The sequence below is a fragment of the Glandiceps talaboti genome, chromosome 3 (assembly GCF_964340395.1).
Source record: "Glandiceps talaboti chromosome 3, keGlaTala1.1, whole genome shotgun sequence".
Taxonomy (NCBI): Eukaryota; Metazoa; Hemichordata; class Enteropneusta; family Spengelidae; genus Glandiceps; species Glandiceps talaboti.
The window spans coordinates 21,368,503-21,382,433 of NC_135551.1; the positions used below are offsets into that span (position 1 = coordinate 21,368,503).

Consider the following 13,931-nt stretch of genomic DNA (forward strand, 5'->3'; position numbering starts at 1 on the left):
TATCCTTGTAAGTGACAAAGTTCATTTTTCCGACAAGAAATACATATACGATACATATGCACAGTATCAGTTTCTCCAACTCGAATTACATACACAGGACAGAAGGGCATCATGATTTCACATGTCAACACAACTATTAACAACTGATATATACATCTGATATTGCCATATGTCGGTCAGGCATCGTCAGCTTTCTCGTATACATTTGTCCGTGAACCTCACACATAAGAGAAGACAATTCAAAATTCAAAGATGCAGTATGTTATACACAATATATATATATATATATATATATATATATATATATATATATATATATATATATATATATATATATATATACATTACGGTGTGCATGTGTGTTTGTGAGCGAATTAAGATATAGGTCAAAAGATTTATACTTTTCACTTTTTCAAACAGATTTTTGCAGAAGGACTTGATGTGTGCTGTGGCAAGGTCATCTATATCGTGATATTATTATAAAACTACATCACGAGGTCATACGAAGGACATCTTTGTAGCCATTTTTGTTGCATGACCTACATAGATAGGTCAATGGTCTGTATACTGTTAATACTATTTATTTACATGGTCCAACAATTACTATAACGTCCCAGGCGAAAAGTTACAAAGTGCGTTTAATATGAATATTGTTAAGGAAAAAACTGAAAAAGTGTATCCCAGTGTCTCAGAAACAAAACACTCATTAGGAATATAATGTATGTGACTTTGTTCTGTTGTTTGGTTGTATTGTGTGCACTATGGTTGTCGCATTGTACCTCATTGTATCCCTGTAGCTGTTTTAAATGGCAAACGGTGGTTACTAGCTGTGACTTTCACTGAGGGGTCAACGGTCAGTATTGTGTTTCAGTCTAGTGATGAGGATGGTTGTTGTGCTGTATATTGTGTGCACTATGGCTGTTCCATTGTACCTCATAGTATCCCTGTAGCTGTTTTAAATGGCAAACGGTGGTTACTAGCTGTGACTTTCACTGAGGGGTCAACGGTCGGTACTGTGTTTCAGTCTAGTGATGAGGATGGTTGTTGTGTTGTATATTGTGTGCATTATGGCTGTTCCATTGTACCTCATAGTATCCCTGTAGCTGTTTTAAATGGCAAACGGTGGTTACTAGCTGTGACTTTCACTGAGGGGTCAACGGTCGGTACTGTGTTTCAGTCTAGTGATGAGGATGGTTGTTGTGCTGTATATTGTGTGCACTATGGCTGTTGCATTGTACCTCATTGTATCCCTGTAGCTGTTTTAAATGGCAAACGGTGGTTACTAGCTGTGACTTTCACTGAGGGGTCAACGGTCAGTATTGTGTTTCAGTCTAGTGATGAGGATGGTTGTTGTGCTGTATATTGTGTGCACTATGGCTGTTCTATTTTACCTCATAGTATCCCTGTAGCTGTTTTAAATGGCAAACGGTGGTTACTAGCTGTGACTTTCACTGAGGGGTCAACGGTCGGTACTGTGTTTCAGTCTAGTGATGAGGATGGTTGTTGTGCTGTATATTGTGTGCACTATGGCTGTTCCATTGTACCTCATAGTATCCCTGTAGCTGTTTTAAATGGCAAACGGTGGTTACTAGCTGTGACTTTCACTGAGGGGTCAACGGTCGGTACTGTGTTTCAGTCTAGTGATGAGGATGGTTGTTGTGCTGTATATTGTGTGCACTATGGCTGTTCTATTTTACCTCATAGTATCCCTGTAGCTGTTTTAAATGGCAAACGGTGGTTACTAGCTGTGACTTTCACTGAGGGGTCAACGGTCGGTACTGTGTTTCAGTCTAGTGATGAGGATGGTTGTTGTGCTGTATATTGTGTGCACTATGGCTGTTCCATTGTACCTCATAGTATCCCTGTAGCTGTTTTAAATGGCAAACGGTGGTTACTAGCTGTGACTTTCACTGAGGGGTCAACGGTCGGTACTGTGTTTCAGTCTAGTGATGAGGATGGTTGTTGTGTTGTATATTGTGTGCACTATGGCTGTTCCATTGTACCTCATAGTATCCCTGTAGCTGTTTTAAATGGCAAACGGTGGTTACTAGCTGTGACTTTCACTGAGGGGTCAACGGTCGGTACTGTGTTTCAGTCTAGTGATGAGGATGGTTGTTGTGCTGTATATTGTGTGCACTATGGTTGTTGCATTGTACCTCATAGTATCCCTGTAGCTGTTTTAAATGGCAAACGGTGGTTACTAGCTGTGACTTTCACTGAGGGGTCAACGGTCGGTACTGTGTTTCAGTCTAGTGATGAGGATGGTTGTTGTGTTGTATATTGTGTGCACTATGGCTGTTCCATTGTACCTCATAGTATCCCTGTAGCTGTTTTAAATGGCAAACGGTGGTTACTAGCTGTGACTTTCACTGAGGGGTCAACGGTCGGTACTGTGTTTCAGTCTAGTGATGAGGATGGTTAATTGTTGTGCTGTATATTGTGTGCACTATGGCTGTTGCATTGTACCTCATTGTATCCCTGTAGCTGTTTTAAATGGCAAATGATGGTTACTAGCTGTGACTTTCACTGAGGGGTGAATGGTCGGTACTGTGTTTCAGTCTAGTGATGGGGATGGTTGTTGTGCTGTATATTGTGTGCACTATGGCTATTGCATTGTACCTCATTGTATCCCTGTAGCTGTTTTAAATGGCAAACGGTGGTTACGAGCTGTGACTTTCACTGAGGGGTCAACGGTCTGTATTGTGTTTCAGTTTAGTGATGAGGATGGTTGTTGTGTTGTATATTGTGTGCACTATGGTTGTTGCATTGTGCCCCTTAGTATCCCTGTAGCTGTTTTAATTGGAAAACAGAATTACAATAGACAAAAACTGATTCCACAAATTACATATTTGAAAGCCACTGTTCATATAAAAATCACCTAAATTTTTATTTTTTGTTTCGTTTCAATTCGTTTCGTTTTGATGCAGCGATTGCCATAAATCCTGTCATCCACTTTAACCAAGTCTCAGCTAGTCTGTGTCAGACATAAGCTGGTGACAAATCACTGTCATCCATTTAACCAAGTCTCAGCTAGTCTGTGTCAGACATAAGCTGGTGACAAATCACTGTCATCCATTTAACCAAGTCTCAGCTAGTCTGTGTCAGACATAAGCTGGTGACAAATCACTGTCATCCATTTTAACCAAGTCCCTGCTAGTCTGTGTCAGACATAAGCTGTGACAAATCATTGTCATCCATTTTAACCAAGTCTCAGCTAGTCTGTGTCAGACATAAGCTGGTGACAATTCACTGGCATCCATTTTAACCAAGTCTCAGCTAGTCTGTGTCAGACATAAGCTGGTGACAAATCACTGTCATCCATTTTAACCAAGTCCCTGCTAGTCTGTGTCAGACATAAGCTGTGACAAATCATTGTCATCCATTTTAACCAAGTCTCAGCTAGTCTGTGTCAGACATAAGCTGGTGACAAATCACTGTCATCCATTTTAACCAAGTCTCAGCTAGTCTGTGTCAGACATAAGCTGTGACAAATCATTGTCATCCATTTTAACCAAGTCTCAGCTAGTCTGTGTCAGACAAAAGCTGTAACAAATCAATGTCATCCATTTTAACCAAGTCTCAGCTAGTCTGTGTCAGACATAAGCTGGTGACAAATCACTGCATGTCGTCCATTTTAACCAAGTCCCTGCTAGTCTGTGTCAGACATAAGCTGTGAAAAATCATTGTCATCCATTTTAACCAAGTCTCAGCTAGTCTGTGTCAGACATAAGCTGGTGACAAATCACTGTCGTCCATTTTAACCAAGTCTCAGCTAGTCTGGGTCAGACATAAGCTGGTGACAAATCAATGTCATCCATCTTAACCAAGTCTCAGCTAGTCTGTGTCAGACATAAGCTGGTGACAAATCACTGCCACTGCCATCCATTTATCTAAGACAGGTAACACCTCTGTGAGGATGGCCACACAACTCAGACCTTTTAAATATGTACTGTGTAGGGAGAATCAATAAAGAGGGTTTTGTGGTGTGAGGGTCAGCAATCTCTAATAGTTTGGCCACACAACTCAGACCTTTTAAATATGTACTGTGTAGGGATAGAAAGTAAAGAGGGTTTTGTGGTGTGATGGTCAGCAATCTCTAATACTTTGGCCACACAACTCAGAACTTTAAAATAGGTACTGTGTAGGGATAATTTAGTGTAGAGGTACTGTGGTGTGACGGTCAGCAATCTCTATGAGGATGGCCACACAACTCAGACCTTTTAAATATGTACTGTGTAGGGATAGAAAGTAAAGAGGATTTTGTGGTGTGAGGGTCAGCAATCTCTAATACTTTGGCCACACAACTCAGAACTTTAAAGTATGTACTGCATAGGAATAATTTAGTGTAGAGGTACTGTGGTGTGACGGTCAACAATCTCTATGAGGATGCCATGGCCACACAACTCAGAACTTTAAAACATGTACTGTGTAGGGAGAAACAATAAAGAGGGTTTTGTGGTGTGAGGGTCGCGATATCAGCAATCTCTAATAGTTTGGCCACACAACTCACAACTTTAAAATATGCACTGTGTAGGGATAAAAAGTAAAGAGGGTTTTGTGGTGTGACGGTCAGCAATCTCTAATAGTTTGGCCACACAACTCAGACCTTTTAAATATGTACTGTGTAGGGATAATTTAGTGTATAGGTACTGTGGTGTGACGGTCAGCAATCTCTATGAGGATGGCTACACAACTCACACCTTTTAAACATGTACTGTGTAGGGATAAAAAGTAAAGAGGGTTTTGTGGTGTGAGGGTCAGCAATCTCTAATAGTTTGGCCACACAACTCAGAACATTTAAATATGTACTGTGTAGGGATAATTTAGTGTAGCGGTACTGTGGTGTGATGGTCAGCAATCTCTATGAGGATGGCCACACAACTCAGACCTTTTAAATATGTACTGTGTAGGGATAAAAAGTAAAGAGGATTTTGTGGTGTGAGGGTCAGCAATCTCTAATAGTTTGGCCACACAACTCAGACCTGTAAAATATGTAATGTGTAGGAATAATTTAGTGTAGAGGTACTGTGGTGTGAGGGTCAACAATCTCTATGAGGATGCCATGGCCACACAACTCAGAACTTTTAAATATGTACTGCGAAGGGATAAAAAGTAAAGAGGGTTTTGTGGTGTGAGGGTCAGCAATCTCTAATAGTTTGGCCACACAACTCAGACCTGTAAAATATGTAATGTGTAGGAATAATTTAGTGTAGAGGTACTGTGGTGTGAGGGTCAACAATCTCTATGAGGATGGCCACACAACTCAGACCTTTTAAATATGTACTGCGAAGGGATAAAAAGTAAAGAGGGTTTTGTGGTGTGAGGGTCAGCAATCTCTAATAGTTTGGCCACACAACTCAGAACATTTAAATATGTACTGTGTAGGGATAATTTAGTGTAGCGGTACTGTGGTGTGACGGTCAGCAATCTCTATGAGGATGGCCACACAACTCAGACCTTTTAAATATGTACTGTGTAGGGATAAAAGTAAAGAGGGTTTTGTGGTGTGAGGGTCAGCAATCTCTAATAGTTTGGCCACACAACTCAGACCTGTAAAATATGTACTGTGTATAGGGATATAAAGTGTAGAGGGTTTTGTGGTGTGTCTGTGTCAGACATAAGCTGTTGACAGATCACCATCATCAATTTTAACCAAGTGTCAGGTAGTATTTGTCAGACACATAATGTTGTTCTATTCTACCATACCTCATAGTATATGTAGTTATTTGAAGTGGCGATTTGCATCAAATATGTGACCTCCACGAATAGGTTAACTGTCAGTATGAGTGTGTTTCAATGTAGTGATCTCTTGGTTCTATTAATAATGTATGGGGTAATGTTACTGTGCGGAATATATCTCCAGAGAGCTAACATACATTCAAGGTCAGTCCAGTGGATAGCACACATTGCTACAGTCCTTGTATAAATATACTCTGAAGAGAAAAATAGAGAAGTACATTTGTTCTACAACTGGATTTGAGAACAATGCACATCTCCTCAAATTGTCAAAAGCTTAAAAACATTCTTTTCCGCTAATACAACCATTCGTTACATAATGGTTTTCAATTCGACTTGAAACAGTTTATATTTAACTGGTCAATACCAAATGTCTTGATATACAAAAGATTGCCACCTTATTTACATATCAAGCACGGGTCAATACCAAATGTCTTGATAAACAAGAGAATGCCATCTTATTTACATGTCATATTAATTTAAGCACTAGTCAATACCAAATGTTTTGATATACAAAAGATTGCCATCTTATTTACATATCATATTCATTTTAGCAATCACCCTTTATTGTTTTCTCTTTATTATAGACCTTGAGGAGCATGGAGATGTTACTCATAAGGGAACTAGGTGAAAATGCATAAGCAACGGTCATAGACCTTGACAACAGTTCCAAAGTGTAGATGAACGACGAAGACGAGATGGAATAAACATTGAATTCTCTATTTTCTCTTGTTTAACCAATGTCTGTGTCACACACAAGCTAATCACATTGACGTCCATTCTGCTAACCGAATATCGGCTTATATATGTCATGCACACAATGTACATTGTGTATTGTTAGTATGCACACTACGAACTTTCGTGATAGATCTTAATAGTTGTTACAGATGGATATAATTTCTATATTTTCACCATTACAGTTGCTCTAAAATATGTCCATCAAACGAACACTATTGTTGCCTGGCCCTAGTGTTCCTCTTTGATTTGTCAACATTTTATATAAAAAAATTGAGTTATTAGAACAGTTTTGCTTGTCATAAATAAAATGTATATGTCGTCCTTGTTACAACCATATATGTAACACATTGCTATTTTTATTTACAATGATATACACATTGCTATTTGTATATTCACAAAGACACAATTACGAAATTTGAAGCTACAACATTGCACTTTTTGACTTTCTGCGATAATATCTATATTCGTCTGAAAGTTTAACATTTTGAATAAAAGATTAGGGAGAGCCTTCCCCGACAAAGAGATTTTTATATGATAACAATCTAAAATCGGACATTTAATAAAAAACTTAAAGATATTGAGAGAGGGCTTCCCACAACGAAGCGTTTCTATCTAATATTATCGACAATATCAGCTAAATATCTAACACTTTGAATATCTTTTTGACTGACTACTCAGATGAGGGCGGGCTTTTCCCGACCGACAAAGCGTTTTTATTCGACAGTATCGTCTAAAAATCGAACCCTTTGAATGACTTACACAGATTTGAGGTTGAGGTCTGGCCTGACAAAGAGTTTTTATCCGATAGTATCATCTAAAAATCTAATATTGTTAAAAACTTAGACTACACAGAAGATAGAGGGTATTTCCCGACAAGATTTTCTGTAACCATCGTAAATATTTGACCTTTATCGATAATCCGGTCATGAAATTTTGTGCAATGTCGCGCTTGCATGAGTTCAGCATTCCCGTTAATTTCTTTTATCTCACAGGTTGCAGTATAGAGAATGCAAGTATTAAATAAGTAATCAAAACAATGCTTCTGTTTTTACTTGTATCCTATACTTCCAGTCTACTTCTGTTTGTTATGTCGACAGCTTTTTTGTTAGTCTGTAAGGTACGCCGTGACGGGACGCCCTCACACATCGGCCAAACCCTCCTTGAGAGGAGGTCGGTAAGGGCAGAACGTCACGACGTATCTTACAGTCTACTTTTTTGTGTGTAACATTCATCAGGAAATCGTTTTTTCAAAATAACGTGAGTTCTATTCGTGGTCGTATGCATGTAGGTACAGTGATGCACTCAATATCTATTGGGATCGTGTCCGTAGAGTGACGCTGTCTGGTAAATGTAGACTATATGGCGTAAATCATCACTTATATTGACACCAAATGTCCATTTTAAAAGATAAAAAAATGAACATGTGGAAAGGGGACTAACATTATTTTCTGAAGTCATTACTAGAGGGCGCTACACTAGGAGAAATGTTTTCTTGATTTCATTGAATTTCTTTGGGATTTTATCATACAGTCGTTGGTGGCGCTGTTTATAAGAAAAATAATTGCGATCATTTCATTTGAATTCATTTTTGTTTTCCACTTACTCTCGGCTATTCAGCTCACCACTGATGGATCGCTTGTTGGCCGGGGTAGACTGGTGGTGGATAGTCTTAGTAACCGAGACTGTATACACAGTTGCCACTTGGACAACCAACACAAATGTGTTCGCTTTAAGTGGTTGCCATTACCAAAAACCTTAGACAATCCGGACAATAATGTGATGTAATGCTACACGTGACCTATGAAAAAACTGGTGAGGTATATGAGCCAATTAGTTTTTATACCTATATTTGATTCAATACAAATTCTGCAATGTTCAGAGTATCATATCGGATATGTAATAGGTATTCTCTGTTACATACACACATATGAATGTCAGTATGATCTTCTCGAACAAGAATGTGCATGAGTCATAAATGACATATTCTTATTAATAATACGTCTGGACATATTGTTCGTAACAGGGGACATATACTCATGAATGTTTGCACTCCCACACATAAATATCCCGAACAAGAATATGTATGAGTTATACAAACATATTCTTATTCATAATACTATTCCAGCGTATTCAGGCTTCCATATTGGGTTTGCCTAAATATTCTTTGCAAAATACTTTAGGGAATATGAGAATGAATATGTATGTCAATTTACCCAACATATTCACTTTAAAATACTACGCATATGCAATATTCCGAAATATTCCGTAATATTCACACTGGCATACGTAAGCATACAGAGATATAAGAATATTTCAGCATACTTCTGGCATACATAAAGTATTGCTGACATATGCTTGTTCGCATAGTACTGAATATGCAGCATTTGGTGCAGTGCCATTTTCAAAATATCATGGCATACGTCAAAGAATAGTCTATTCGAAGTGGGTTTTTTTTTGTAATGATCTGATCAAACAGAACTGACTGAGAAATCATAACTAATAACAGATGTCTTATCATCATTAATCTTCGTAACATTATCTAAATCAGTTTGGAGATCTGTCCTAAGAGAATTGGCATATGGTGAGAAAAATATCAATAAACCACTAGTGATCATGGTTCCACCGGAAAGAAAGAATACTGAACTGTAGTTTCCACTTCTATCATACAGTAAACCTGAGGTAGATAAATAGTTAGAAGAAAGGGTAGATTAATACAAGAAATCAACACACTATTATTCACTGCTAGGATTAGGAAGAAATAACAGAAATAACATTGTCGGATAATGTATAAATCCAAGAGGGAACACCCCAGTAAGAAATGAAGACACGTATGTATTAAACTGAGTGTACAGAGTGGTTATATTTGTTTGTTTAATTCATATTCCATGCGATTATTGAGAAAGATGGAAGTAGAGATTTTTTTGTTCGGCTCAAATATTTCACATGGATTCGAATTGTCACCTGCGAGTTATCTTTTGCCTCTATATTGGTTCATCTGAAATATTCATGAAATTGTAGTGGAACTTCTTATGCCTGCTGTCAAACCAAGATCCACATACCCTTAGGTTGTTGTTGTTGTTGTTGTTGTTGTACAACAACAACAACAACAACAACAACAACAACCTAAGGGTATGTGGACAACAACATGTTGTTGTTGTTGTTGTTGTTGTTATTGTTGTTGTTGTTGTTGTTGTTTTTAATGAAAGATCCACTGAGAGATATCAAATGCAACGATTCGTGGGGACATAGACAACTCTGTTTATTTTAATTCATTTCAGTCGATGTTGGGTCATGATAATTCGATGTCATGAATATTCAAATAAAGCCAGTTTAGGGACAGTGGATTACACCAACTTGAAGGGAAGGGTCTGCTTCCAAGTAAAGTTAAGATTTAGTGTAAACATAGCAGAGAAGGTTTACTTTCCTTTTTTATTTATTTACAGGTCATGCCACTCTTTGAGTACACTTTTAATATCAATATACGTCAGGGGGTTAGTCGAATACCAAGAATGCGAGTAATGATAAGTATCAGAAACTCCAATAACAGCTTTGTTAGTTTGAAACAATATAATGTAATGAAAATTTCTTACCTGCAGCTGGCGGGCCAAGGAGAGAACCTATACCCATAGCAAAGAAGTCCCAACCTACAGCAGTTCCCATATCCTTGTCTCCAACACACTCCCTTATAGCTACTGGTACCAATGATTGGTAAACTCCAGCACAAAGACCAATAACACCCGCCATCACAGCTAAAACCCCGTAAACATTTGTCAGTGGAATAGTCAGTGCAGCAACTCCAAATATTCCTACTCCTAAACCAAGGAGCCGCGTAGGAGATACTATTTTCCTATCAATGATCACTCCATGGCATAGTCGTGCTACTAACCCAACGCTTCCATAAACAGTGAGCAACAAGTCTGCATTTAATTTTGTAATACCAGAACTGACAGCTCTGCTTACGAGAAATGATAATGTGATCATGAACCCAAATCCCTCTAAAAATTGTGCAACACATATAATAGATAGTGTTGTGTTTTCAACAAATAATTTCAACCTAAGTTGAGAGACTGCAGATCTTACTTTTAGTTTCAATGACTTTCTCTGTTTCTGACTTTCTCTGTTTTCAGTATTTACACAAGCTTGTTTACTCATATTGAGATTATTGGTTTCACTGTCAATATTGCACATATGTTCAGATGAAGGAATGGCTTTATTGATTAGATGAGACGTACCATCTACATGGTCAGATGTAATTGGTTTGTTATTCCTTTGTCTTTTCATATAATTTTGTTTAGGCAGTGATTTCCTTGCTCGCTTCGTAGTGTTCAGTGGTCTCATTAATGCACCACAGACCAGAACATTAGCATTGATTCCACCGACAATCATCATGGCACCCCTCCAGCCGTATAATTCTATGAGATAATGAAGCAAAGGTGATAATCCAATCACCCCTATACCAAGTCCACTAAAGAAAATACCATTTGCAATGGCAAACTTCTTCTTGAAATACTTGCTTATGTGTAAGATTACAGATACAAACATTAGCCCAAAGCCAAACCCTAAAGTGGTTAAAGAAAAGCATGTTTTAGAAAAGACATTTTCAAAACACTTTGAATAAAATAGTTCTTTCCTTTCCCCGTCATTCCATTAAGGTGGCACAAGCTCATGCGTTAATAAGTCTTTTACCCCAGACTTAAACCATGATTATGTTAGTCTAATGTAATGTTAACGTCTATGCATGCCTGCTACGACATTACAATTGTCTTCTGGCATTAAACTCGATATCTAACATTACTTTGAAAAAGACAATAAAAACAAAGCTTTGATGAAGACATGGTACCCTATCATATTTAATGGCTATCCCATCGTATTAATACACGGTACACGGGATCGCATGGACTTAGGGAATTAGCTCGGACTACACACAGATTCATGTTCACACTAAAGTCCACACTAGAACCTTGGCGAGACACTTAGCCTTTTACTCCACACATTCGACCCTTAGCCAGAGTCCCTGTGCCTGCCGTTCTAAGTGTGAACTCCTTTTTATATCCATTAATGTTCAAATTTACATAACGCATGTGTATGTGTATGGTTCAATAATTAACACAAACCATATTAAGTCTCCTATGCCCTAAAGCCTATTCTCAATATCATTGATAAATGACCAATACGAATTCTAGTTTTGCATGAAAATTGTAGACTGTCGTCTCACATACTTGAGTACGTTTGGAATCTTGTGGTCTAAATTCGATAATTGAGATAGTCTTTTGACCTTTCAGTCGAAGTGGGACATGCGATGTAGTTAAAATTTTGAATTTACTAAAATTATGTGTACGTCATCTGTGACAATTGCATATTAAGAAGTTCCTGTGCATTTTCTATCCGAATGATGAATTACGTCATCGTTCATAATCTTTGTATAATATCTTACTACTAGTTTTGAGTTCAGTCAATTGCAAGTAACTGTTAAGTGTACATCAGTATGTAGAACATTGTGCGCACCTTTTAATATGCAGAACAAATACACCCCAAAAACATATCAGCTCAGCTTGTGCCAGTTTAAATGTTGGCAATACAACGTTTGATACTTTAACTTGTAACTTTGCTAAAAACTGCGATTTCAGAATCAAATCTTTACAGAGTTTTGTATTTTAGACATGCAAATTATTTTGTTTAAAGACCAAAATGATAGCTATGCAATGTGAGACTGAATTTGAAGCAAATTATCTTCCTTTAAAAGAATTAGAACTTTCAAAAAAAGAAATCGTCCTGTAAAATGACTTTCTTGTCGGTTATTTGTAAGCTTATTCAAAGTGACCTTATTTTGTAAACGATCATGTGATGAATTGAAAGAAGGTCTCCATTGTTTGGAGTATAAAACTCACCAACTAATATTCCATATGTGAAGTACAAAACTGCTAGTGATGGTGCAAAGGAAGACAAAACAATTCCAGCTGTAGAAAGGACACCGCCAGCCATTATAGCAACACGTGATCCAAATTTGTTGGTTATTATCGCTGCGAGTGGACCTAGAAGGAAGTAATGTGTTTAAATATAAGAACAGCAAACTGTTGCGACAGAAATGACTCTAACTAGCAGGTCAATCCTGGATAATTGCACAGTCGTTGTAGAATTACTATCTCGGAGTAACCCCACATGCATACATCATACGTGCTCAAAATTCCAAGAGTGTCATGGTTTACTCTCCTTAGAACAAACAGAGTGTGCACTTGACTGGCTAGACTATTTTCAATGTATAGTTATTTCTGCACTTGTGATCTTTCATGTTGACAAATTACTATGTCGGTGCTTAGCTGTTCAAGATATAGAATCACCTTTAGTATATTCATCAATGTTCAACATTATTCTAATATAATATTAATTGCTTTTTTTAAAGTAAAACCGTGTTACCTCCCATAGAGGATTATATATTGAGTAAGGAATAAATACTTGGTTAACATCATTATCTCTGGCTCATCATATAAAATGTGCTCTCGGCTATATCCAACATGTCTCAACGTAACATACACATACATATTTTCTACATTTTAGGTACACATATGTACATATTAAGAAATTAGTATATATTGTGATTCAGAGAATGATTCACACGAGTTCATGGATGCATCATTCGTGCACTACAATATGTCCATTCCTTAAACTATTACAATTAGCCCTACCTGAACACTCCAATACAGCCATAGCTATTGATCCGATCAGTGAAGCTTGTGCAGTACCCTCTTCAAAATAGTCAACCAACTCCACCAAAAAAATCCCACTCGTCGTATTGATGCCACCAATAATGACATGTATTATCATTGCTGCTATAGCAACAACCCAACCATAACCACCATCAGGAGGATTGTCAGCATCAGCAGGTTTCTCGTCTTTTTCCATCCTATCAAAGTATTTAAAAATAGCCCCAATGGCGTTGTAGCACAACAGTACAGGTTTTAATAATGTTTACCCACATGCTGATCCATGCTAGATATAGGTGTTCATTTGCTGAATGATTACCTAGTTGCCTGTGCAGCCCTGTTGTTATCTTTGCAATGTACATGATCATTTGGCTGTTGCTATGGGTGTGTTCCTGTTGCTAGATATACTTGCATACATTTTTGAATGTTTCTTCACTTGTCTATGTATCCCTGATGTTATCTTTGCAATATACATGGTCATCTGGCTGTTGGTATGGATGTGGTTTTGTTGCTAGGCACATTTGCATACATTTTTTGAATTTTCTTCACGTATCTATTAATCCTGTTGTTATCTTTGCAACATATGTGATCATTTGGCTGTTGCCATGGGCCAGGTTTTGTTGCTAGGCATATTTGCACGAACTTGTTGAATCATTGTCCATTTGTCTAGAATCCCTGTTATCTTTGTGAAATACAGACTGTGCAGACTAAAACTAGTAGAAACATTTCACCAAGTACCTTTTGAGATTAATTGAG

The 13,931-nt window shown here is 37.7% G+C and overlaps 1 protein-coding gene and 1 long non-coding RNA gene across 2 annotated transcripts in view; one reads left to right on the plus strand and one right to left on the minus strand.

Annotated features, from left to right (window-relative positions):
* Positions 1–7,228, plus strand: part of LOC144432860 (uncharacterized) — an 8,905-nt gene extending 1,677 nt beyond the window's left edge. The window contains exons 2-4 of the long non-coding RNA XR_013480746.1: positions 1–7; positions 421–558; positions 6,324–7,228. The exon at positions 1–7 is cut by the window's left edge and continues 129 nt beyond it. This is a non-coding gene — a long non-coding RNA (uncharacterized LOC144432860). The remainder of the gene's footprint in view (positions 8–420; positions 559–6,323) is intronic.
* Positions 7,229–8,942: 1,714 nt separating this feature from the next.
* Positions 8,943–13,374, minus strand: LOC144433201 (monocarboxylate transporter 12-like). Its single transcript, XM_078121510.1, has 4 exons — positions 13,158–13,374; positions 12,363–12,506; positions 10,065–11,033; positions 8,943–9,148 (listed from the first exon to the last, which is right to left on the minus strand). Exons 1-4 carry the CDS (start codon positions 13,372–13,374, stop codon positions 8,943–8,945), a joined length of 1,536 nt encoding a protein of 511 aa, XP_077977636.1.
* Positions 13,375–13,931: the final 557 nt, after the last annotated feature.